At 47.0% G+C, this 27,880-nt stretch overlaps 1 protein-coding gene across 1 annotated transcript in view; it reads right to left on the minus strand.

Annotated features, from left to right (window-relative positions):
• SCARA5 (scavenger receptor class A member 5) overlaps positions 1-27,880 on the minus strand; it is a 117,750-nt gene that overhangs the window by 50,327 nt on the left and 39,543 nt on the right. The window contains exon 4 of the mRNA XM_082468929.1: positions 296-970. Coding sequence (XP_082325055.1) covers positions 296-970 — 675 coding nt within the window. The remainder of the gene's footprint in view (positions 1-295; positions 971-27,880) is intronic.

Genomic DNA, 27,880 nt, shown 5'->3' on the forward strand with positions numbered 1-27,880 from the left:
CTGACCACCCAGGTCCCCAGCAGCCATCTTGGCCATTCTCATGCCTAGGGGTGCAGACAGAGTGCACTGTCTGGGGCGGGGGGCAGCAGGGAGGAGGTTTATCCTGTGCGGGCCTGGAAATGGGCACAGTCCGTTTGGGCAGAACACTCCAAGGTCCTGGAGGGCAAGACTTCATGAAGGGGGAGCGGGTTCGGGGAGGGAGGGGGGCTCCTGGACCTTGGGGAGGCAGGTGCGGGAAGAAGGCCTGAGCGGGAGGGCCCAAGCAGCCCCCGGGGGCCCGGGCGGTCGGGGGTACCTTTGGCCAGGGAGATGTTGCGCAGCGCGATGGAATGCTCCCAGTCCTTGAGGCGCAGGTCCTCGGTGACGCTGTTGAGCACGGCCAGCTCCTGCTTGAGCTGCAGCTCCAGGCTCCGGTGCACGAGGCGCATGCGGCGCGCGTCCTCGCTGGCGTTGCTCACCAGCACCTGCAGGTCCCGCAGCCGCGTGCCCTGCAGAGCCACGTCGTAGGACAGGCTGAGGTTGAGGCCGCGCAGGGCGCCGCCCACGTCGGCCAGCTCGTCGCCCAGGGCGCCCACCCGGCGCGCCAGCCCGTCCAGCAGGCCGGCGTGGCGCCGCAGCAGCCCCTGGCTGCGGTTGCTCTCCACCTGCAGCTGGTAGAGCTCCAGCTGCGCCGCGTCGCTCTGCTGGGCCGTGCGGTCGCGCAGCAGGGCCACCGCCTGCTCGCTCTGCGTCGCCTGCGCCTGGAGTCCCCACAGCGCGCCCTCCAGCCGCTGCACCGCGCCCGCCAGCGCCAGCAGCGAGTCCGACTGGTTCTGCAGCGCGTCCTGCGCCTTCCACACCTGCTCGCTCAGCTCGGCCTGCAGCGGAGCCTGCAACAGCCGCAGCTGCAAGTCCCGGAAGCTCTCGTTCAGCCGGTTCACGTTCCGAGTCAGCGCCTTCAGGTCGTCCGGGGAGCTCCGGGGCCTGGACACTGCGGAGGAGGGGGAGGAGGAGGAGGGGGAGGGGAGGGAGAGATGAGGTGGCTGCGCAGGCCCCCGGGGCCCAAGAGGCAGGCCCGGACAGAGCCCGGCAGGCCGGAGGTGCTCAATAAACGACAGATGAAGGGAAATCAGAGGTGGCCATGGCTGAGCGCCTCAATACGTCCCCGGCACTGTGCTCAGCCAGTGGTCCCCAAACGTGTCTGCCCATGAGAATCACCTGGCCAGGCATCCCACCTGTCGAAATTGTGATTGGATGGGTCTGGGAGGTGACCCGGGCTTTGGAATTTTAAAAAGAGCCCGAGATCATTCTAAGGTGCGGATGAGTTTGGGTACCGGGGACTCATTATGGATGAGGTTGATCCATAAGACATTGTCTTTTTCATATTTTGGAAATGATCAGACATCAGCGGTTCCACGTGGCTCACCCTACAATACTGTGTGTCATCCTCTCCACTTTAGGAGGGAGGTACCCTGATTTATCCCCTTTCAGGGCAAGAGCTGTTAAAGTTGCCCCAGGCAGAACAGCAAGTAAGAGGGGGAGCCAGGATTCCAATCCAGAGGGCTTTCTTGCTCCCGAACCCAGATGCCTCCCTACAAGTCGGCTGGGGAACGGCCTGAAGGGACCACGGCAGCGGCAGACTCAGCCGGGCTCTGGGCAACACTGGTAATTCCCACTCCTGAATTCAGGGTCCCATTCCCTCTGGGCGGGTGGAGATGCTTTTACATCCATACCCTCCCTTCTCTGCCTCTGACTTCTTCTGGATCTCCTACTTCCCTCCTCAGGCAAACAACCCATCTCAGTGATTTCCCACCCTTTCCTCTTGGCGAGGTTTCCTTTTCTTGGTTATAAGAAAAGCTATTTCACAATACGAAGGGGAGGGGTGTGCATCTTAATCATTATAAGCTAGCATCCGGTGTCTCTTGGAAGCTGGTGGGCTGCACTCAGGTACACTACAAACCCTGGTGCATCCTGGGATGTCTAGGGATGCTTGTTTGTTTGCTGTGCACTATCCGCAGCTGTCTCCCGCTCTGCTCTGCAAACCAGAGAAATGGAAACTAGTAGTGGGGGGGGGGGGGCAGGGTAGGAGATGGGGCAAATGAGGCACAGAGGGAGTTGTGCCTTGGAAATCTTGGAATGGAGAGAGCCGGGGAATTTGGTACACAGCTTGTTCAAGCAATGAGAAGATTTGGAAGGGGAAGGTAGTTTGGGAGGGTGCTGGGGCTGATGCTTCCAGAAGTGCACAGCATTGATGGTGGCCACTCTGGAGGAGATAAGTCATTTCAGATTAGATTCAGAGGCTCACAGTGCTAGCTGGGCATTGGAACCCCACTTCACATTCTCCCTCGGGACTTCCCTGGTGGTCCAGTGCTCCCACTGCAGGGGGCAAGGGTTCGATTCCTGGTCAGGGAACTAAGATCCCACATGCCGCGTGGCATGGCCAAAAAAACCCCCAAAAAACAAAAAAAAAACCCTGAAAACCAAACAACAACAACAACAACAACAACAACAACAGAAAAACAAATTCTCCCTCACTCAGCGCTTTAATCTCCAAGACAAGCATATGCCCAGCCTCTGCATATACCCATCTCTCCACCTTCAGTTAGTTCTAACTGTTCAAATGTTCTACATTCCATCCAGACTTGAAAGTTGCCTCCCTGTAATTTCTATCCACTGATCCTGCCCTCTGAGATCACTTAAAATGAGTGAATTTTTTTTTTTTTTTCCCACAAGACAGCTCTTCAGCATCTCAAAGACAGTTATCACATCCCTGCTACGTAACAATGTTTCTGGTTTAAATCTGTAGTTCCTTCATCTGCTGTCTCACAACAAGCTTCTAAGCCTCCATGTATCCTGGCTAACCTCTTTTGCACATACGCAGTGTGTCAACATCCCCTTACAGGGTGGGGCTTGATCTAAATTTGGTTTTTCCTTGGTGTGGAAACACTGGGCAAAGTATGGTAGAAGGATCGTCAACTTCATTCTGGGCATAAGACTCTCTCTAATACGGCCCAAAGTGGGTTTTTCAGACTTGCATCATAGAATTTAGGTCTACGCAGTCGTCTGTAAAAAGTTTCCCCAATTTACAGATAAAAAGACTGAGGCCGGGAGAGTATTCGTGATCTGCCTAGTGGCATGCTTCCTGACTCCTGGTCCAGTGGTTCCCTCCATTGCTCCGCTACTCTGGAAAATCAGCTAAAGAGTTGTCAATACAAGGAAAGGTTCTGGGGAAATGAATCCATGAACCAGTCACAACCCAAGTAACCACAGGAACTGTCTACCTAAGAAATCATTGCAGGCCAGGATTAGATCATGTGTTTGTCCAATATTCGACCCAGATTGCTTGACAAGTATTAGAGACAGGGCAGTTGGAAAACAGAAAGCCCAATATTTTAGTGGCAGTCTCTGCTCTTGATGCTGCAAAGTTCAAAGGGATATCGCAGCTTATCAGAAGTAGTAAAACACTGTGAGTTTTGTTAATTCTGGTTTTAAAATTGGGATTGTGAGTGCCTAAGAGTAACAGTGCAACTACTTGATTTAAGACTCCATTAGCTCAGGCTGGCCAGAGGCAATGCCATGAAGGAGGCAATTTCCCTTAAACTCACTCTCTGCCAGCTCCCACCAGCCCCTCCTTCTCTCTTCAGGTGGTCCCCATGCCCAACTGGTGCCCTGTGCCCTTGGAGGCTCCTGGCCTTGCCCATCAGCCCCCTCCTTTCAGAACCTACCAGCTTTAAGACCCCTTCTCTCTGTCCAGAAAACTGGACTGAAACTTGCCTGCATGGTAAAGGCTGACAGTCAGCTACCCCTTCCAGGAGGGTTCATTTGGGTCTTTGATTATTGTTCATTGCACAACCAATTTTAACATAAATGGAAATAAAAGAAAAAATTCTTCCACCATCCCACAACCTCCAACAAAGCCCACTGGTTTTCCTTCCATTTTCTTCTTCTAGTTCCATCCATGTGCATACCCAATCTTTACAATTTGATTTCTGGGTTTTTTAAATTTGTGAATGATTATTTTACAAATATTCTCCCATCTGTCATTTATAATTATACTTTTGATGGCTGCCTAAGAGTCTGTCAGGGAGATGTCTTGTAATTTACCCATTCTCAATCATGGAAGATAAACACAGAAAGGTCCCTCCTTCTTTTGAAATTTTTCCTACCAGTAAATTCCCAGAAGTTGGATTAGTAAAGCCAAAGTTATAGACCTTTTTATGACTCTTAAAAATTCCAACCCAATCACAAAAAGAAAAAAAAAAAAAAGAATAAAAAAATTCCAGCCAAATCGCATCCCCAGAAGTTATACCTATTTATAGGTATATTATAGATTTTTAACTGTGCCAGTTTCAGTGAAACCTCAGTGAACGCTTACAATTTTCATATTGTTAATTTCACAGATACAAAACGATACCTTGTTATTTTATGTTAGTATATTTGCATTTAAGAAATGGCTTTTTCAAGGCCATGCATTAGCTCAAAGGAATGTTACTGGCATTTTAGGTACTCCAGCTAATCAGAACAAAATTATTTTGAGGGGTTAATACTCTTCAGGCATCCAATCATGCCGTAGAAGCCCAGAGCAGCCTCCCCCTTTGGGGATCACTTACCTACCCCAGAAGTGAATTATCTCCTTCCAACAGTCACAGCATGTTCTTAGCTCACACTACCCCCACCCCCTCTCATCCGCCATTTAATTCCTTCCAGATGTTCGCTGTCCTCAACAGGGAACAATTCTTCCTTGAGTGTGACTCTCTTAATTCATGTTTATGCAAACAGTTCATTTATCTCTCTGCCTGCTGTATTTACATTTAATGTGCTTTAACCATGCTTCAACTTTCATACTTTCACAAGGAGAAAATAAATTATAGAGTAACAATAATAACTGGCATTTCCTGAGTCCTATGTGCCAGGCACTGTTCTAAGTGCTTCCCGTATTAATATGCTTAATTCCATAACAAGCCTATGAGATAAGCGTTGTTATGACCCTTATATTCCAAACGAGGAAACTGAGGCACACAGAGGTTGAGTAACTCACGAGGTCACACACTGGTTGACGGAGGAGACTGACTTTGGGCTCAGGCAGTTTGGGTCCAGAATTCCCCTTGCGATACTGCCGAAACGGTGGAAGGCACAGAACAAACTTTTTAATAGAGACACACAAATATGGAATAAACCTTGAAGGTAATGAGTTCCCCATCATTAAACCCAAGCGGGAGTCAGGCTGCTTCGCAGGAATCATGGATTCTAATTGGGATTCTGATTCGGTATTAATTGCTGAATACTAATGAATGTGTTAATATACACTTTATAATAATATATGATTAATGTATTAATGTCTGTCTCAGGCCATGCCCTGGGCTAGGTGGTTCGCACAGACACGTCTCCTGCAGGCTTCCTACCCACACCCCAGCCCTGAGATGTCTCCCTGTTCCATAACTGTCTTCTATGTTCATTAAAAAATGATCACATGCTGGTTAAGTCAAGGTGCTCCAGATGTCACTGACCAGAGAGGCTGTCTTCCCCCAAAACATCAGGCACACCCACAGTGCCAGCAAGGAAGGGGAAGTATGTATGAGTTGGGAGGAAGAAAGCTAAGTGTTCTGTTTGAGGTTTGGTCACCTAAACCTTGGGCATTGGTGTTAATAACCCTTTATCTCTGTATAAAATTTCACATCCATTACCTCCCTTAATTTTCACTATAACTTATCTCGGGAGGTAGGAAGGGCAGGTATTCCTAATCTCATCGAAGGGTGAAAAAAAGAGGCTCAGAGAAGGCAAGAGATGCCAGAAGCATGAAATAAGGATGTGATGGGGTCATCTGTCCCTCAATCCAGTTTTCTGTCCTCCACACCTGCTGCAGGGAAGGTCAGTCCCATACTGAACTCCAAAGTCTACATGGGGAAGCAGGGCAGGAGATGACATTTATTAAGCACCTACTGTATACCAGACTCGGTTCTAGTTTCTTGCTAGAAGTGGCTTCCTTTCCTCTTCCCAGCACACTTGTGAAGTAGGAATTCTGCCTGTGTTCAGATGAGGAAGCGTGAGAAGGTGGCAGAGCATGAAAGGAAGCTCAGGCTGCTCGGTCTCTGAAGGCCCTGCTGGCTCCCCCTTACCCTCCAACCCCCTTACACAAAACAGCAGAAGGCATCTGCCTCCCTTTCTTTCCAGACCACCTGGGCAGAGGCCCTGCACCGGCCCAAGAAGAAGGAGGGACTTGTTAGAGGCTTGGGGAGGGGGGTGGCATGAAGAAATAGCATCCAAGTTTGATGGAGGCCCTTGGGCAGGTAGATGCTAGAACACTGCCAAGGGCCTTACAATTCTCCTGTGGTCCTCCCAAGCCTACGGGCAGACGGTATTACCATTTCACAGATGAAAAATGGAAACTCAAGCGATGAAGTAAGTAACTGAAGGCCATCTGTGAGTAGGAGGTGGACCTTCCTGGCTCTTTCACTGCCCCATGCAGCAGTCCTGCCTTGTCTTCATTTAGGCTGACAGAAGGAAGGCGGGTACCAGAATTCATAGAGCATCACATTAAGGGCAGAGATGGGAAAGGATGGGGCTGAAATGAAACTGCAAGGTAAGCACCTCAATTTAAGCACCAAGAAAAAGACAGGGGCTTTCTTTCAGGAGGTCTGCAACACAGGGTTGGATTTCCTGAGATCTGGAGACATGTGACTTTAATAGAAAATTAATTTAAAAGTGGAGCATAATATTCATTCAAAATTGCATAACGAAGAGGTTATCAGTAGACCTTTAGCACTTAAGGTGATGCACGTTTTCACTAGGGCCCCCTTGTTTCCAAGAGGTAGGAGGAAACCAGGGCCAGCCTCGTGGTGAGCGACCAAGTGCAGTGACACACGGTGCCACGTGCAGAAGGGCCCCGTGCTTGGGGCTTACTGCTCTGCGGTCACTCTCTTGAAATTTTGCATAATTTTATCTTCGAATGCGTGTTTTGTAAGTGAAGGGCTGAGGCAGGGGAAATGAAGCAGACTGGGGAGGGAGGGTATTAGGGGATACTCATAAGGACCCAAAGAGGAGGGCAGCAGATTGGTACATTTGGAGTGAGCTTGTTTCCTTATTTGTTTTTAAGAACCACATGCCCTCGTTCCTAGCTCAGCAGGATGTCCAGGATAAACATTTATAGTCTGGAGACTGGCTTCTCCTTTGTCTGTGGCCTCACCAGCCCCTGCGCTCACACAGGAGGGGGCCGGGAGCTTGCAGCCGCAGCTCAGAGCATCAGGAGGCCCTTTGAGAAGGAAGCCAGACAGACTCTCCGTCTTTGCACAGGTGGTCTGAGCTTTTTGATGCCCGGTCCATCTGAAGACTCATCAACCAGTGGCTCCCGGGGCCACAGGCTTTGGCCACATCGGTGTGTCCTCCTGAGTGCCTACCCGCAGTGGCCTTTGTCAGTTCAGAGGCTGGTAGGGCTCCCTAGGTGGCCAGTTCTCGGTCTTATAGGCAGGATCCAACAAACAGGCATGAAGGATGCAGACTGCCTGCCCCCTGGAACGGTGGGTTGGCTGCAGCCCAGATACCCATCCTTTACACATAGACCCTGACTCTGGCCCATGGATGAGCACAGACTGGTAGCTGGAGGGTGCATGGAGCGCAGGCTGACGGGAAGCCAGCGGACAGCCGTGGATATCGACATTAGGATGGCCTGGTACAACCTCAGAGGAAGAAAGACCCCACCAACATGTTGATTACTTTCCTCAGAGGTGTGGCTGGATATTCTGCGCTCCTGGCATAAGCGTTCCCTTTGGTGGTCCAAGCAGATGGAGTCTCTGATAACTCACTGTTGATTACTGTGGAAATGGGATCCAAGACAAATTGTAACTCAGAAGGCTCCTCTTGCAGAACCTAGCCCCAGGATTCCCATTTCGGAGGCTAAAGGATCTGAAATTATTACCAGCAATGTCAGGAAACCCAGCATTTTGATGGGGTGCATACGTCTAATAGGAAAGAGACCAATTCTTTGTGAATTCGCAAATGGAATTAGGGACTTGCTATTTAGACTAACGTAGTGCCTACTGCAGAATCTTGCAACCTGGTAGCTGGTCAGTAAATAGCTATCAGATGAATAAGTGAACGATTGAAAATGGAGAGTGGTAGGAGGCACAGAAGTGCCCGCATCTCTTCTTAGAAGAGCTTGGAGGACTTCCCTGGTGGTCCAGTGGTTAAGCTTCTACTGCGGGGGGCACAGGTTCGATCCTGCAGGCCATGCAGTGCACCAAAAAAAAAAAAAAAAAAAAAAAAAATGCCTGGACCAGCGGAGGAGACGGGGGCAGCCCTTGGGCCCAGCCTCGCTCTCTCTCAGCCCACGTTTTACTCTGGCCAGGGCTACAGTGACCAACTTCAGGTGGGTGTAACCCGGCAACACCGCACTTCATCCGCACCTCCGATCTCTAGCTGTCTGCCCCCAGGGCTTCTGTGACTTCTCAGAATCATGGGAACCATCTGGACCTCATCCATGCATGGCCTGGCCACTCAGGGTAACCCCGACCTATGCAGGAAGCAGCTGGTGGATAAACACTCTCCACGGACAGACAAGTCTGCAGCTTTTACTACATAGCCCCTTGGAAGGTCCTGGAAGGACTGAGCTCTAGCAGCCACAGCAGAGACCGGCTTAAGAACACATCCTTGTAATTGTTTTCCCTCCTTCCTGATCCCTCCGGTCCCCAACTCCTGCTTCCCAGGATCACTTTTCACAATAAACTACCAAGCCCGTGTCTCTGGCTCTGATTTCCAAAGAAATTCCAGGCTAAGACAAGAAGTATCCCTTCTTCCCTAAGCATAAAGAGGCCAGCTCTCTTCCCATCTCCCTTTTTGCAGATTCCCAGTTCACATCCTGATTCCCTGTTGTCCTAAGAGCTCACAAATAAGTTTGAATTGGGGACATTCATTTGTTCATTCATGCATTAAGTCATTCAATACATGTCTGTGAGGTACCAACTCACTATAAGGGTTTGGGCAGCAGTAAATACACAGAAGTCTAAAATGTAAGCTTTCCTATCAAGAAATTTATCATTTACTTAGGGAGAAAAGTACACACAAACGGAACCTGTTTTAAAACTCTTCTAATGTGTTTCCAAATGTTCTTTGGGAAAAGAAAACCCAAACCCAATATTAAGATTCTCTGAAGAAGCTGAATGCAATGAGTGTAATCTCTGCCAGCAGTGCAGAGGGTGAATTGCAAAGAACTGGACCTGGAGGAGGTTTGGAAATGCAGTAGGAGGCTGTGGTCCTGGTGACAGAGGAGGGCCTTGGAGCAGGGCCACGCCTGTTAGGACAGAGAAGAGGGACATACAAGACACGATAGAGAAGTAACATTGTTAGGACTCAGTGGCCTCTTGGAACTGGAGGTTGAAGAATAGGAAGGCTGTAGTACTGTTGAATGATATGGTATCATTCTGGAGGAATCAAAATGCTATTTTGTGGGGGGCGGGAGGGGGTCCACTTTTTAAAAAATTGAAGTATAGTTGATTTACAATGTTGTGTTAGTTTCTATATAGTTTCAGAAACTATATAGTCTTTTTCAGATTCTTCTCTGTTATCGTATATTACAGGATATTGAATATAGTTCCCAGCGCTATACAGTAGGTCCTTGTTGTTTATCTATTTTATATATAATAGTTTATACCTGCTAATCCAACACTTCTAATTTATCCTTCCCCCACCACCTCTTCCCTTTGGTAACCATAAGTCTGTTCTCTATGTCTGTAAGTCTGTTTCTGTTTCATAAATAAGTTCCTTTGTGTCCTATTTTAGATTCCACCATACGATAAGTCATAGCATATAGTATTTGTCTTCCGCTGTCTGACTTACTTCACTTAATATGATAATCTCTAGGTCTATCCATGTTGCTGCAAAATGGCATTATTTCATTCCTTTTTTATGGCTGAGTAATATTCCATTGTATATATGTACCATGTCTTCTATATCCACTCATCTGTCGATGGACATTTAGGTTGATTCCATGTCTTCGCTATTGTAAATAGTGCTGCTGTGAACATTGGGGTGCATGTATCTTTTCAAATTAGTGTTTTTGTTTTGTTTTTTTAAGATATGTACCCAGGAGTAAAATTGCTATTGTTCTATTTTTAGTTTTCTGAGGAACAACCAGACTGTTTTCCACAGTGGCTGCACCAACTTACATTCCCACCAACAGTGTGGGAGGGTTCCCTTTTCTCCACACCCTCTCCAGCATCTGTTATTTGTAGACTTTCTTATGATGGCCATTATGACTGGTGTGAGATGGTACCTCACTGCAGTTTTGATTTGCATTTCTCTAATAATTAGCAATGTTGAGCATCTTTTCATGTGCCTATTGGCCATGTGTATGTCTTCTTCGGAGAAAGGTCTGTTTAGGTCTTCTGCCCATTTTTTGATTAAGTTGTTTGTTTTTTTGTTATTGAGTTGTATGAGCTATTTGTATATTTTGGAAAGTAAGCCCTTGTAGGTCGCATCATTTGCAAATATTTTCTCCCAGTCCATGGGTTTGTCTTTCTGTTTTGTTTATGGTTTCCTTTGCTGTGCAAAAGCTTATAAGTTTGATTAGGTCCCATTTGTTTATTTTTGCTTTTATTTCTATTCCCTTGGGAGACTGACCTAAGAAAACATTGGTACAACTTATGTCAGAGAATGTTTTGCCTACGTTCTTTTCTAGGAGTTTTATGGTGTCATGTCTTATATTTAAGCCTTCAAGCCATTTTGAATCAAATTGCTGTAGATAACCAACAGCCGATGCAAAGCTGGCAAGAGTAATATTGTAGATGACAAAATCAAAACTCAAAATTATCTTAATTGATGTGAAATCTCAGCTGAAGGCAAGAGGATTACATATAAAAGGGATAAATGTGGTATATTGCATTTACAATCAGACTCTCAAAGCGATCCCTGGATTCAACATTAGTTAGCTCACCCTTGTCAAATTCTTACCAACACCTCAGACATTCCATGTACCTGTGCTACTTAATCCTCAGAACGACCTGTGAAGTAGGCATTATTTATTATCCCTGTTTTAAAGTGAGGAGAGCTAAAGCTCAGAGAAATTAAGTATATTTCAGAGGTCTTATAGCTAAGAAGGGCCAAGCCAGAGTTGGGAGCTAGCTGTTCTGATGCCAACTGCAGAGGCTCTCCATCAGACTCCTCTTGGCTTCACATCATTGAGTGGGGGAAAAAAAAAAGCACTCACCATGAAAACAAAGTGGTGTGATATTATAATCAGGGGCTGTAAATAAGATGATTTCTTGTGGTTATTCTAAGCTGTACCTGTAATCACCCTGCCAAGCTTCAGTGGGCCATCCAGGGAGCGGCAGGTCTAAAAACCATTCTACTCATGGATACGCTTGTTATTATCATTGTTTCTTTCCTTTTTTTTGTCTTTATTTTTTATTTTATTTTTTCCTTCTTTTATTTATGCGTTTTTTAAAAGACAAATAAGTGGTATATTAGTTTGCTTGGGCTGCCATAGGAAAATACCACACACTGGTTTCCCTGGTGGCACAGTGGTTGAGAGTCCGCCTGCCAATGCAGGGGACACAGGTTCGAGCCCTGGTCCGGGAAGATCCCACATGCCGCGGAGCAACTAAGCCCGTGCGCCACAACTACTGAGCCTGCGCCCTAGAGCCCGTGAGCCACAACTACTGAGCCTGCATGCTGCAACTACTGAAGCCCACATGCCTAGAGCCCGTGCTCCGCAACAAGAGAAGCCACCACAATGAGAAGCCCGCGCATTGCAAAGAAGAGTAGTCCCCGCTCGCCACAACTAGAGAGAGCCCACGCACAGCAATGAAGACCCGACACAGCCAAAAATAAATAAGTAAAATAAATTAATTTTAAAAAATACCACAGACTGCATGACTTAAACAACAGAAATTAGAAATTAATTGTCTCATAGTTCTGGAGGCTGGAAGTCCAAAATCAAGGTGTTGGCAGGTTTGATTTCTCCTGAGGCCTTTCTCCTTGGCTTGTAGATGGCTGTGTTCATCCCGTGTCTTCATGGCCTTCCCTCTGTGCATGTCTGTGTCCTAAACTCCTTTTCCTATAAGGACACTAATCATACTGATTTAGGGCCCAACGTGGTGACCTCATCTGACTTTAATCACCTCTTTAAAAGACCTGTCTCCAAATACAGTCACATTCTGAGCTACTAGGGGTTAGGGCTTCAAATTATCAATTTTGAGGCGTACACAATTTAACCCATAATAAGTGAGGGCCTTTACTAGAGATTAACTGGGAAGAAGCCGGGGTGGAGAGTAAAGGTGGGTGCTGATTTCCAAGCCTTAGTCACATCCTTAGGTGGTACTATCCTGGCCAACTCAGAAGAGCCTAGAATATAACCAGTCTGAGTCTCACAGAGCCAGACTGCCTGGAGATTTGAGGACCAAGCCCCTCTTCAAATCGCTGCTGCCTTTGGGTGATGATGCACTCTTGGGATGTGAGTTTCATTTAGAAACAAAAATCTAGTGGGGAATCTTCTCTATACTTTAATGGGGCTTGTTGGTCCTTTATTGCAGTTATTTCTACAAAGTAGGCCTCAGAGACTTACTAATGGAATATAGTTATAAATAAATAAAAACCTCTCCTGACAAATTTAGACCCTTATTCTCAAACCGCACATGGAAAGGAGAGTCCCATTTAGAGAAAAGTGACTTGCCCCATGGTACATGCTCAGTGATTTTCCCAGGCACCTTTCTTTGGCATTTAAGCTGGAGTCCCACTTGATATACAATATAATAAAACCCCTAAGCTATAATGAAGCAATCCATCAAGAAGAAGGGGTCGGGGTGTAAGTACTGCTCTTTTAGAGCCCAGAGTTGATCTTATCTCCAGCAGTTTTTATTCTATTTGAAAAGGAAAGTAAAACAACAACAACACAAAAGAAAATGAAAAAAACCTAAAACCTAACTTGCTGGATTTCACTTAATGCACGGCCCTTCTATATACATGGTACCCACCCATCATAGAGCATAAACTCCTCTCTAGAATCTCATGTCATCACTGGGCTAGCAAATGGACCATTCACATTTTTTAAAAGATACAAATAAGTGTTTGAATGTTATTAAGACATGAGACAGTTTCACTGGGTCATGAATAATTCACAAGAGAGGAAACTTTCATATTCAGCACTTATTGATTGCTGGACACTTGACCACGTGTGGAATATCGGATACCCACCCCAATCTTTTTTTTTTTTATAGCAGTCCTCAGAGTTAGATGCTGTGGGGAAACTTAAGGGTTTGGTCTACAGGCAAGATACTTACATCAGTGTGGAAATTAAATGTATGTGGTGGAATAGGTACTTTTGTGCTTCACCACCTCATACGCACTGTCCCTGCTCCCTGGCTCACCAAGGCTGGGCCCATGGTTGGTTGCTGGGGAGATTAACTGTGTGGGCTCTAAAGAGATGGCCCAGCATGGGCCATCAGAGCTGGGCTCTGTGCTCAAGGGTGTGGACAATCTCTTTTTCAATCTGGCATCACGGTTTCAACCTCCAAGGCTGCCTTTTCCATGCCCCACAGTGGATCTCTTGTCCCGTCCTTCCATCCCACAAAAGTGCACTTCCAATCTCAGCAGGAATCAGACAAGAAAGTGGCAACATCGGGCCTTAAAGGTACCTTGGCGACCATGTGGATGCCCCCTCCCTCTTTCACAGATATGAAAACAGAGTCCTAGACAGAAGGACCCTCTTGCCCCAGGCCACACAGGTAGACAGAGGTGTAGATGGGATGACTAATCCCATGGTCCTTCCACTTAACTGAACAGAAGAAGAGAGAAAACTAAATTAATGACTGTCCACTCAGTATCAGATAGTAGGCTGGGTGTCATGTATTGTATCTCATGGGATCCTTTGAGATCATCATTCGTATGTCCAGTTTCACAGATGAGACGTGTTCTGTATTGTATCTGTGAGTATACATACAGGCATGCCTTGTTTTATCATACTTTGCTTTATTACACTTTGCAGACACTGTCTTTTACAAATTCAAGGTTTGTGGCAACCCTGCCTCAAGCAAGTCTATTGGCACCATCTTCCCAACAGCGTTTGCTCATTTTGTGTCTCTGTGTCACTTTTTGGTAATTCTTGCAATATTTCAATCCTCTATCTCCCGGCAAAAAAGATTACAACTCTCTGAAGTCTCAGATGATGGTTGGCATTTTTTAGCATTGGGGTATTTTTAGTATATGTGCTGCCGAAGCGAGCACATCATTGGGGTATTTTTAAATTAAGGTATGTACATTGTTTTTTTAGACATAATGTTATCGCACACTTAATAGACTATAGGATAGTGTAAACATAACTTTTATATACACTGGGAAACCAAACAATTCGTGTGACTCGCTTTATTGCAATATTCACTTTATTGTGGTAGTCTGGACCCGGACCCACACGATCTCTGAGGTGTGCCTGTATACATAATTATTTTCTGTATATTATGATGTTTTGACTTCTTAAGAAACCTTTTTTGGCTGGGGAGAGAGAGCTCTTCCTGAAGCTAGCCAATTCTTAGAGATGCAAAGGATCCAGTGGAGAGCATCCTTTACTATCCAATCTGGAGCCATACCTCCTCTCTCTGGCCCCAAGAGGCAATATTCCTCTGCCTTAATCATCCCAGGGCCAGGTAAAAGGCAACTAGAGACCACCTCTACAGCCCAAAGTCCACCAAAATTATTCAAACCAGCTAATCCTAAATTGTTTACCCTGCCCTGCCTTGTCTTTCGCACAGAAACCCCGAGAAAGGCCGTGGCCTGTTCCCCTCACTCCTGTCTTCTGCTTCCTGATGCCCCTGACGCTTCCCCATGTGGCCCTGTGTGGCCTTCGTGCCTCCTGTCTCTGGGACCTGTGAGTACAATACACTTTGCCTGAGCCTCTGTCTCCCTCTTGTGGCCACACATGCCTGGCCATTTCATAAAAGAATACATGACGTGTTCATATCCCCAGTTCTACAGATGAAGTTCAGAGAGACTGAGCAGCTTGTTTGCGAAAACACTATGTGCAAATGGCAAATCCAGATTTAAACCCCGGAGAATGTGACTTTTTGCTCTACCCCATGTGCGGTCCGTCCCTCTGGCGCCAGCAAGAGCCTCCTGATGCTGGGTTAGAGGGGCCCCTCCATCTCTCCAGTCCGCCTCCCAGCCACAGTCACATGAGGCCATAAGCTGAAATCAGGGAGGGCAGCGAGCATGTTTCTGTCTTTCTGTCTTTCTGGACAATTTGTTCCATAAGTGCTTGTTTTCAAACAGCTCAATATCAGGCCCCCAGGGCTTCCATGCAGCTTTTGGTTGGAGTTCTGTGAGTTCTCCCCATTGGCTGATTTTCTCAGATCCATCTTTCTTCATTTCTTGAGTCTGTCATAAAGTATTCTGAGGAGGTTGGAAATTATTCTCACTAATAAACATGTGAGGAATCTGAGCCAGACTTGCCAGGAGTCTTGGCACTTACTGAGTTTCTTCTTTCGGAACACGAGGTTTGCAGCCAATGTGTCAAATCTCTTATATCTTTGTTCTTCAGAACTCGGACTCGTGGTGCAGTTAGATCATGGATGCTTTGAGCTAAAAGTGACCTTAATAATCATTTACTCCACAATTTCAGATGAGGAAATGAAGGCTGAGAAAAGTGATATGAAAATGTCCCAGGTCATCTAACAATTGGTGGCAGAATCAGGGCTAGTACTCATCTATCTTGAAACCCAGTTCACATCTCTTTCTACTATACCACACTGTTGTCCAGGAAATCAGAATAAGGTATCCACCCATCCATCCATCCATCCGTCCATCCATCCATCCATCCATGTGAATCATTATCAACAATAATGCAAAAGCATTTTCACCCAAACAGGCAGAGTTTTTCGAACTAAAAACATTTACACCAAGAGTAAGAGTTACTTTGGAATATTAACTGGTCCCCAGAGTATCTTGCATTATTAGATTGGATATTGTTAGTATTACAAAAATTTTTACTACTGCAAAAGAGTCATATGAAATTGTGCCAGTGACAATCAACAATCACGATGTGGTATTACGTGGGTTCAGCGCCTTTTCTACAAAAGGGAAAAATTTAATGACGACTTTTAACATATTGTAATTAAAAACCAAAACAGAACACTGCGTGTATCTCACGTGTACAGTTGTTCAAAAACTGACATCTTGGTGTGAAGTGCAGATTATATAAAGGAAGTGGATTTGAGAATGTCATAGACTCTGAAAATTGGATGGGTCCTTACACGTAGATTAGAAAGGAAGGAATATCGAACTTAGAGTCCAAAGGCCTGGGTTCAAGTCCTGCCCACCACTTCACTTGCTGCTCTTGGACAAGGGAATTCATCATTCTGAGTCTCTCCTTTTTCATCTAAAAATAGAATTAACAACATCTATCTGGGGTGGGGGGGAAGGGGGGGCATTGTGAGGACTAAAGAAAAGAGTAAACTCTAACTGAGCACTTATTATGGGCCAGGCACTGTGTTGTGTTTTATGTAGATGTTATCTCATTTGAGGAAATCAAACATGTGGGAAGGAAACCCCAGCTCTGTCACGAAGACCTATTCAAATTCAAACTATTGGTGTTCGGGTAACCCTCTACGCTAGATGCCCTCCCTTCCTTCATTGATTATCGGATTAGTTGACATGAATATTCATAATGGTACATCGAAGAGTTGTATAGAGCTTTACATAATTGTATACTTTTCACCAGCACTGAATCCCCATTTACATTAGAGGAAGAACTGAGGGCAGTGAAAAGAAATGGTTTTTCCACCATCAGCCAGTGACAGCCAGGCCTTGAGATGCAGTCCCACACACATTTATCCCTCATCTTCCTCCCGTTTGTGACTCTCTGGGGTCCCTGGGGGTGAAGAGGGTGAAGACCACCCCCCGCCCCACTCCTTCCCCTGGGACCTGGTATCATTGGGTACTTTCCAAAGAGACCCAAACACTGATTCCCCTCTTTTCTACCACCGCTACCAAGCTTGTTGGCTGTCCCATCAGGAGGGGACCTGCCACTGTCTTCAATGGGCAGATTGATCCCAGTAACTCGACCTCCTCCATGAGCCCTCCTCTGGCTATGCCTGAATCACTGCTGTGCCTGGATTCAGACCTGCTTTCAAATGCCCAGGCCTCTGGGGAGTTTTCCTACTTTATACTCATCAGTGACAAACCCCGGGTAGCTGCATCCCCCTCCTTTCCTTGCTTTACTTCTTGGACCCCGTAGAAGAATTGTGCTGACTTGGCTCACCCTTGTGCTGTTGGGATACACCTGGAGTTGAACTGCCTCGAGTGGGATGGTAGGCTGGAAAAAATCCCCTTAGCTGCTATTCAAAACTTTCTTCATGCTCCTTGACGCCCAAGCCTACTTTATCCCTCATTCTTAGAAGTAACTCTGTACGTACTTTACCAAGGATATGAAAGCCATGAACTCTATGTCCTCTGCACCTCGCAGCCCTGCATGCACATTGTTTCCTCTAAGATCAGGGAATTCCCTGGTGGCCCAGTGGTTAGGGCTCCGCGCTGTCACTCCTGAGGGCCCGGGTTCAATCCCTGGTCAGGGAACTAAGATTGCATACGCCACTCGGTGCAGCAAAAAAAAAACAGAAAACACATTGTTTCCTGTAAGATCAGAGTGAGAAGGATCCCTTTCCCTTCCCAAGGTGACCCGCTGCCTCTGCCCTCCGTGCCACACCCCTCAGCTCCACACAGGAAGGTCAGTGGTGGGGACGGAACGTAGAGTGCCTGTGATTCCTTCAAGGGCTCAGGCATGGCTGGAGCACCAAGTGGGGAGAGAGGGTGGGGTGTTCATGGATTTCCTCCTAAATAACGAAGAATCCGCACAAGGTAGTCATTTTAATATTTGAAGACAGATCCCCTTTCCTTAAAGTTTCAAGGCCCATCACTACCAAAACCATTCTCCTTTGAATGTGTTTCAGCTTGTCTGCAATTAGCAGTAAATGTTTAACAACTGGTTCTCCAAGGGAAAAACAAAAATCCCTCTTTGTAGCACTTGACAATTTCTTAGGTGTAAATACTCCCACTATGGCCGACATAAAGGTACCGAGAGGACATCACTCTAGTGTCACTGAGATGGGCTGGGAAAAAACACCATTTTATGACCAGCTTTGTGATAACTGATTCAGGCAATAATTATCAGTGGATGATAAAAATCACTGAGTGAGAGACTGTTGGGAAACAGTATATCTACACAGTATCAAAGAATCTCCCACAGATCACTTCTTAATTAGAAAGGAAATAAAAGGTACCTTTACAGTAGATGAAGACCTCAACCAAGTGATCAAATTTAACATCATCAGTAAAGGAACAAAATGACATAATATGCCCCTGATGCGATTCACTGAGCAGGATTTATGAAATAATTCTGCCACAAATGTTTAACCGATATCTAATCACAGGGAAACAAACAAACTCAAATTGAGGGACATTATACCAAGCAACAGACCTGTGTTCTTCAAAAATATCGTGGTCATGAAAAACCATCAATGGCTAGGAGTTATTTTAGATAAAAGAATGACTAAAGAGACATGGTAACTGAATGCGTAATCCTGGCTTTGCAACCGTGTACAAGCCCCTGTGTCCTTGCCTTTTGAAGTAAAATGCTGACTCAAGAGTAATGATTGGGAAATGTGAAGATGGAGAAACAGAGAATAGCCGCTGGGCTGGGGAACCAGTAACAATTTAGACTATAAATCTGCCACATCGCAGAATCACTGAACTCCCAGTTCCCTGAAAGATACAGATAAAGGCCTGACACACATTCCTAAGTTGTTTGTACAGGAAGCCTACCCACCAGATGAAAACTGCTGACCAGAGGAGCATGGACCCCTAGACTGGTTGAAACCAGAGGGTTGATGATGCTTGAAACTTCACCTTGATGCCAACCAATCCGAGAATGGTCCACGAGCTGACCACACCCTGCTCCTTGAACACTATAAAACTCCTCACTTCCCCCCTCCAGGGTGGGTCACACAGTCTTGAGGGCATTAGCCCACTGTGCTCCCCTGTGCCTGCTGGCAAAGCAATAAAAGCTACTCTTCTCAGGCTTCCTTGGTGGCGCAATGGTTAAGAAATCGTCTGTCAATGCAGGGTACACGGGTTCGAGCCCTGGTCCGGGAGGATCCCACATGCGGCGGAGCAACTGAGCCCATGCGCCACAACTACTGAGCCCGCGTGCCACAACTACTGAAGCCCGTGCACCTAGAGCCCGTGCTCAGCAACAAGAGAAGCCACCGCAATGAGAAGTCCGCACACCGCAACGAAGAGTAGCCCCCGCTCGCTGCAACTAGAGAAAGTCTGCGTACAGCAACGAAGACCCAACTCAGCCAAAAATAAATAAAGTAAATTAAAAAAAAAAAAAAAAAGCTACTCTTTTTTACTTCACCCAGAACTCTGTCTTGGCGTTTCTATTCAGCACCAGTGAACAGAGGCTGAGTTTCAGCAACAGCTTTGATCCTGCAGCAGGTTAAAAAAAATGCTGTGGAAGCAAGTTAATTATGGACGGTATATTTACGATTGTATTGTACCTACATTAAATTTCCAAATGTAAAAACTCTAAGTGGTGATATAAGAGAATTTCCTTGTTCTTGGAAATCCATACTAAAGTGTTTAGGGGTGAAGTTTACAACTTACTTTCAAATGGTTCTACAGCAACAACAAAAAAATAGTACTAATAACAATGAGAGACAATAGGAGAGAGAGAAAATGTAGCGAAATGTTAACAATTGAGGTACCAAGATGAAGGGTATATAGACACTCATTATACAATGTTTCCAACTTCTCTGTAGGTTTAAAATGTTTTTCAAAATAAAAAACTGAAAAGACAGGAAACAAGGACAAATGGGAATTGCAGAGTTGTCTAAACTATGTGGACCCAGACAGTACTGTCACCTCCCTTATTCTACACACTGCACCGCTATTAACATGACTCTGATGGCAATAGCTTCTGGTGAGCAGCTGTATTATACAGTTACTCATTCTGCCAACCTCAAACCCTGAATCTCCCTTTAAAATTCCTGTCAGGTGCACCTTCCCTGTGCTGGAACACAGGACCTCATGCTCATCCAAGGAAGATTCTCAGTTTTGGGCTATCTCTCTGGGTTTCAGGCTCATTTTGGATTCTGAGCCTTCATTCCTTTGAATGGAATACAGATCTCTGCAAACTGCAAGAAACAGAAACACGTTAGCTGGGGTTGAACTACATATGCAACAAAATTTACCGAGCACACAAAATGTGCAAAGCAGTGGACTGGGTACAGAGAAATCAGCAACAACTAAATAAGATGTGATTGTTGATTTCAGGCTTCTGCAAGGTAAGAACTAAGCCTTACACACCCTTGGTCACCCTCTAGTATTCCCGGAGCATGTAGTAGATACTTGATAAATATCTGATGTGGCCTCACATAGGTAAGCAGGAAAAAGGCTTAAAGAGCCAGTTGCTTAAGAGGTGCTACAAGTAATAATCAAATGTATGAAAAACTTTATGAGATGATTAGTTATCAGAGAAATGCAGAATAAAACAAAATGAAATCTCTCTAAAAATAATGGGACGGTGCTACATCATGCTGGCAAAACTATGGTGAAAACTTGTGCGTTTATATATTGCTGATGACAATATCAAATACTTTTGGAAAGCAATTTGCCAAAATGTATCAAGAGCCATAAAAATGTTCACATCCTTTGTCCAATAATCTCACCCCTGGGAATTTACCCTAAGGAAACAGTCCAAAAGAAGGGAAATGGGATAGCACAAAGAAATTCATTGTATCCTTGTTTGTAGGGGTGAAAAACTGGGGAAAGTAGTGACTGAACCATTTAGGAATAATTAAATGATCATACATCCACTTGGTAGACTTTGATGAAGCCCTAAAGATGACAGCTATGAGGTCTATTGTGTAACAATGTGGGAAATGCATATGCTTTACTATTAAGCAAACACACACACACAGATCAAGACTGGGATTCTTAAAAATAATTGATTTTTGGGGCTTCCCTGGTGGCACAGTGGTTGGGAACCTGCCTGCCAATGCAGGGGACACGGGTTCGAGCCCTGGTCCGGGAGGATCCCACATGCCGCGGAACAGCTAAGCCCGTGCTCTGCAACTACTGAGCCTGTGCTCTAGAGCCCACGAGCCACATGTAGTGGCTCTGAGCCACTACAACTACTGAGCCCACGTGACACAACTACTGAAGCCCACGCACCTAGAGCCCGTGCTCTGCAACAAGAGAAGCCACCTCAACAAGAAGCCGGCACACTGCAACCAAGAGTAGCCCCTGCTCGCCGCAACTAGAGAAAGCCTGCGCTCAGCAACAAAGACCCAATGTAGCCAAAAAGAAAAAATTGATTTTTTGTGGTGGAATTATGAGTAATTTTTATTCTATTTTCTGATGGTATTATATTTTAGCAAAAGAAAGAATTTAAAATAATCATCTATTGAATAAAGGAGGAAACGATTGTGTTAGGGGCTAAATCGTGTCCCCCCCGCCCAAAAGTCATGTGTTGAAGTCCCAACCCCCAGTACCTTAGAATGTTAACTGTATTTGGATGTAAGGCTTTCAGAGACGTGATTAAGTTCAAATGAGGCCATTGGCCTTGATCCAATATGACTCGTGTCCTTATAAGAAGAGAAGACACCAGGGGCAGAAGAACACAGAGAGATGACCTGGTCAAGAGGCAGCAAGAGGGCGGCCATCTGCAAGCCAAGGAGAGAGGCCTCAGGAGAAACCAACCCTGCTAACACCTTGATCCTGGACTTTCAGTCTCCAGAACTGTGAGAAAATAAATTTCTGTTGTTAAAGCCACCTGGTGTATGGTATTTTGTTATGGCAGCCTGAGCTAATACAGACTGTTGTAGACAACCCACCCAGGCAGGGGTCACTGTGCTATGACCAAGAATCTGGCAAACAGAAGACCAGATGTGATGGACTGGTCATTATTGACACTCCAAGTGTACCCAGGACCACAGAGAATCTCACGAGGTCCCTTTTACCCACTTTAGCCCAGTGGGTGGAATGTGTAATTTGCAGGCAGTGGCTCTAAAACTTGCTGCGAATCAGAAGCACCCAAGTCACTCTGAGGTTATAGCCTGGAGATTCCAATTTAGGAATGGGCTGGGCCCTGGCAAGCTGCATTTCTAATAACAACCCTGTCCCATTTCTATTTCAGTGACATTGCTGTGCTGAGAGCTGTGGGATGATGAAACTTTATTATCTCCTTAGCTTTTGGTTTTCTTCTCTAATTTCCTTCAACCTCTTCTGTCTCTCCCAGCAAACAGAGGGTCCAGGTGGTCAGAATGTCCTGCTGAACTTTCAAGTGCAAAAGTCCAAAGGGCAAGCAATTTGCACTTCTGGGGATACTCCCAATAGAATTGAAAACATGGACTCAAATAGATATTTGTACACCCATACTCATAGCAGCATTATTAACAACAGCCAAACGGTGGAAGCAGCCCAAGTGTCCACCAATGGATGAATGGATAAACAGAAAGCAGAATATATATAGACACACACAAAGGAATATTCCTCAGCCTTAAAAAATGACAGCAGTCCTGTCACATGCTACAACATGGATGAGCCTGGAGGACATTAATTATGTTAAATGAAATAAGCCAGTCACAAAAGGACACATACTGTCGATTCCACTTATATGAGCTTCCTAGAGTAGTCAGATTTGCAGAGACAGAAAGCAGAAGGGTGGTTGCCAGGGGCTGGGGGGAGGGGAAATGGGGAGTTGGTGTGTAAAGGGCACAGAGTTTCAGTTTGAGAAGAAGAAAAGCGTTCTGGAGTTGGATGGGGGTGAAGGTTGCACACTGTGAATGTACTTAATGCCACTGAACTGTACACTTTAAAATGGCTAAGATGGGGACTTCCCTGGCGGTCCGGTAGTTAGGACTCCGAGCTTCCATTGCAGGGGGGCACGGGTTTGATCCCTGGTGGGGGAACTAAGATCCTGCAAGCTGCATGGTGAGGCCAAAAAAAATTAAAAATAAATAAATAAAATAAAATGGTTAAGATGTAAGTTTTACTTTATGTCTATTTTACCACATTAAAAAAAAAAATTCTAAAGGGGAGCTAAAGATGAGAGCTGGGGTGGGGTAGATGAAGCCTTGCCTGGGTCTGGGGACTGATCCCCTGGGGTAAGGGCGGGGCTGAGGGGCGAGTCTGGCTGGGTCTAAGCATGCACCCCAGGCAAGCATTACTCAGGCTCTGCCCAGTCCCACCCAAGGCCAGATGATAAATGGGCCGACCGGGAGCCACTGATGCAGCCCCAGCTCAGCTTTTACAACTGAAGTTTCAGGAACTGGCCTGGGGCCCATGGGCTGGAATCGTTTTCCCTTCCCCCATCTTCTCTGCCATCAAACGTAAAGGAGGAGGGGCCTGGGGCCGGCCCTGCTTTGGGGAAGGTCAGGACCCTGGGCCAGCTTTTTGGCTCATTGGGAGAAAGAGTGCAGCCTGGGGCCCGTGTGTTTGGGGTTTGTGTGCCTGGGGACTTGAAAGCTCTTCAAACTGCCTATTCCTCTGGGGTTTGGTGGGTAACCTTCCCAAGTCCCGCTCCAAGGAAGAAAAACAAACAGTTGAGAGCAGGCAGCCCCAGCTGTGGGACATTTTCCAAGATTGAGAGGAAAAAAAAAAAAAATATTCCAGACCAAACGCCTAATTAGATTGAAAGCAGTGGGCTGCGGAAAGGAAAAGGAACGTCTCCATCACACCCTGTTTTATCGAGAAAATTTAAAAATCCATTCTTGAGAATTCATGCGTTTTACTTTGCCATTTGCGACGCTTTACAGCCCTTTTTGTAGATCTGTTTGTATAATGTGCTAGAAAAGCAGACATTATAAAAACCCGCATGGCCAGGCTGTGTGAACAGACACAAAGGGATGGAACGGTGGATTGGCTTGGAAGTAGCCTTCTTTGTGAAAAACCACCCCTCTTGTCTCTCACGACCAGGTGCCTCAGTTTCTCTACCTACCTCTTGCCCAGAAGCCGTGAGCTATGGGAACAGAGATGAGGACCTGAGCCCCAGGCCTGTTTTCATCCTGCCTGGCCCAGAGATCTGCTTCCAAGCTGAGCTGCATCCCCTTGCTGGGGGCCAGGTGGAAACCATGTGGACACTGCGCCGGCGCGTGGGATGAGCTCTTGGCTGGAAAACCCGAGTCTGAGCCCAGCTCAGACCCCAACCATGGGTGCCAGTTAAACTTCATGAACACCTATTCACCTGTGGGAACCAGCAATCTCACTGGGCCTTGATTTTCTCATCTGTAAATGGGGATAATGGTATCTACCCCACCAAGTGAAATGGTGGATGGAAAATAGAATATGACTGTGATGTAATGGTGGCCGGGGTGGTGAAGGTAGCAGCTGGCAAGGTGGGGGACTCGGGCACCACCAACTGGGCAGCTGGGGCATCAGGCCGTTGTTGCCACGGGAGAGCTCAGAGAGCGCGGAAGGTGAGAAGAGGGCGTAGCAGTGATCCGTTAACTCACCCCCAGCCGACCCGCTTCCGCCTTGACCACAGCCCCTTAGAGAGCTCTTCCTGGTGGAAACTGTTATGCTGGTGGTGACTGGAGCCAAGTGGGAGCAGCCCTGCCTGAAGCCTGACCGTGTTGCAGGTCTGCATCCTCCACTGCAGGCGGCCTGGGCGAGGATGGCCGGTGGGCACAGGTATGGCTCCCGCAGAGGGCCTGGGGGCGGCGGCGGGGTGGGACACTGCCCCAGCCGAGGAGAGCAGAGCTGCTGCAGGAAGAACCAGAGCCGGAGGCAGCAGGCTGGTCCCGGGCAGGTCTGGGGGCACCAACGGGGTAGAGGCCAGGAAGGCGCAACGAGCACGTCTGAGCATCCTTCCTCCCTGCGAGGCCTGGGCTGCGAGCAAGCCCCCCACCCGCCCCCCGCTGGCTGCCTCTGAGCAGAGCCCCTGCAGCCGGGGGAGGGCCAGAACGCCCGAGGAGGGCACAGGCTTAGCGCATGGCCACTGCCAACTGGAGGCCAGCCTCGAGGTCGGAGGCAGTGACACCAGCACATTCGCAGCCATTAAATCACCCACGTCTGGGCTTTGGTGAGAGCCAGAACTTGGAGGTGCCAGGAACACGTACGCCTCCCCGGAACCTGGTCCAGGCCCATGCCTGGTGAGAAGACCCTCACCCTCCCAGCCCTGTGCGGTCCTGCACCACAGCGGGCCTCACACCCATGCCTGGGGTCGCTCCAACATCCAAATCCCACCCTCCCATCCCCCCAACACCTGCAAACAGCTCCTGCTTTGCCACCCTCTGGCCAGCAATATGATTTGCCCTCAGCAAGACGGTCCAAAAGCCCTGGAAGAGAGGTGGGCCTTCAGGGCAGGAAATTCCCCAGCACCAGGTCCCTGGGGCAGGGCCCAGAGGGAGGGGTCAAGGGCTCCAGGTGGGTATGTTCTCTTAGTGCCGAAGACGTCTCGCCTTGTGGGATCGAATGTGGTGGGATGAGGGGCTAAGTGGGTCCCTCTGAAGTATGGGGACAGGGCAGGGGCTCCAGTCCAGGTGCCTGGATCTCAAAGTGGCACTAACCTTGTCCATCTCAGCAATGCCCAGAAACCCCGATGCTGACTCTTTCCCCGGAATATAGGTTAAGAGATACCATGGGTGCACCCACTCAATCTATCCAGCTGAGATCTGTTACAAAACACCTATTTGAGTGCTCAGCTCCAAGAGAAAAAAATAGGTTAGCGTGCACTAAACAGCTTATTCTGTAGCCCACACCAAGAATTACCGTAAAATATGGTGTACTGGGACTCCTTCCCAAGAGGAATGGTGGGCACTTAAACACACTGTCTCGTTCAAGGATCACCACATCACTTGGAGGATGGCACTAGAAGTGCCACTTACTGAGAAGAAAACTGCAGCTCAAAGAGGTTAAGTAATTTGCCGAAAGTCACAGAGTGAAAAAGAGCAGCTTGGGACCGGAGCCCAAGACCGTATAATTCCAAAACCTAGGCCAATGTGGATGATACAAAGGTATTCGCATGTGGCCCCTGCCCTCACAGAGGGCACAGTTTAGTGGGGAGTCATAGAAACCACCAGCCTTAATACAAGAGTGAGATGAAAGATGGGCTAAATGGATGCAGAAGGGGGACACCAGGGGACCTTTTCCGAGCTGATGGGACGTCGAAGGTCTAGTTCAGAAATTATCAACCTGGAGTCCCTGATATAACCTCTAAAGAGCCTCAGAGTATAAATGGGGTGTCTAGGTAGCCAACGACTGATAACCATCCGTGTGCCAAATGATCAGGTCTCCAGGCTTCCAGGCCACACAGCTATTGGCAGTGCTGAGGCCGAGAGCCAAGGGCCGGACCACCAGTGTGGAGACCTGTCGTCCTGGGGCAGCTGCTGACTTGCCCACGGTGTCCCGGTGAGGCAGAAGACAGAGCCCACTCTAGAATGTGAGTGCACCCCGCCAGCCCCCCGAGAACGCTGCACTGGTGTACATGAGCTGGGACCAAGGAACCCAGGTCCTTCCTCTTTCCCACAGGAGGGTGTGTATTGTACATGTGTTTAATTTTCTGTATATTACAATGTTTTGACATCTCTTCCTGGCTGGGAAGGGACAGCCCCTCCCTGGGCTAGCCAATTCTTAGAGATGATAGCAAGAGCCCAGCCTGATGCACGCCTGTGATTTGCAAACTAACCAACCCAGAGCCACGCCTCCTCTATCTGGCCTGTGCACCCCAGGAGTCAATTTTCCTCTGTCCTAATCATCCCAGGGCCAGGTACCCCGATAGCCCACAGCCCACTGGAATTATTCAAAGCAGCCAGTCTTAAACTTTTTACTCTGCCCTGTCTTTCCTTTCCTTGAACCCCAATACAGGTCATGACCAAAGTACTCCCCTCACTCCTGTCTTCTGCCTCCTGACCCCCCTGATGCTTCCCCATGTGGCTCTGTGTGGCATGTGTGCTTCCCGTCTCTGGGACCTGTGAGTACAATACATTATGTTTTCCTCAGCTTCTCTGTCCTTTCCTCTTGTGGCCGCACCTGACTGACCATATCATGAAAGAATATGAAATAGGGAGTTTCCCTGAGATTCAGCAGAAGAGGAAGTCCAAAATGTTTTCTTTCTTTCAATGCTTTTCACCAGCAATGACTTCAAATGTACTTCCATTCCCTGGTATACTGGATCAAATAGCATCATGTCTACCCAGAACCTGTGAGTTAGCCTTATTTGGAAAGTAGGTCTTCGCAGATATAATCAAGTTAAGGTCATACTGGATTAGAGTGGGCTCTAAATCCAATATGACTGATGTCCTTACAAGAAGAGGAAATTTGGACACAGAGACACAGGCACACAGGGAGAAGGCCACTTAAAGATGAGGCACATATTATAAGATGCAGCTACTAGCCAATAAATACTAAGGATTGCTGATAACCACCAGAAACTAGAAAAGACAAGGGAAGATTCTCCCCTAGAGCCTCCAGAGGGAGTACGGCCCTACCTGCACCTTGATTTTGGACTTCTAACCTCCAGAACTGTGAGAAAATAAATTTCTGTTGTTCTAAGCCACCCAGTTTGTGGCACTTTGTTAGGACAGCCCTAGGAAACTGATAGACCCGGGGAGTCATTTTCTGATCAGCTCAAAGTTGGAATATGAGGGTCGGCGTAGAGATCCCAGTTTGTATGGACAAAGTCCTTGTTAAGGTGGAGGACAGTGGACTCTTTCTGCCTTCACTGCCATCTCCTAAGGGCATGGGCTGCAGACCCAGCAAAGCACTGCTTCCCTTGGGTCCTGAGTCCTCAGCTGGTTACCCAAAGGGCAATTAAGCTACTTCCTCTATTTCTCACAAGTAACAAGACTTTTCTTGTAGACCCAACAGTGACAAACCATTTATACATAGTTCAGACAGAATAATTAAAAATCTTGTCCTTCCATGT

Source organism: Balaenoptera physalus, assembly GCF_965194825.1.
Source record: "Balaenoptera physalus genome assembly, chromosome: 7".
Lineage (NCBI taxonomy): Eukaryota > Metazoa > Chordata > Mammalia > Artiodactyla > Balaenopteridae > Balaenoptera > Balaenoptera physalus.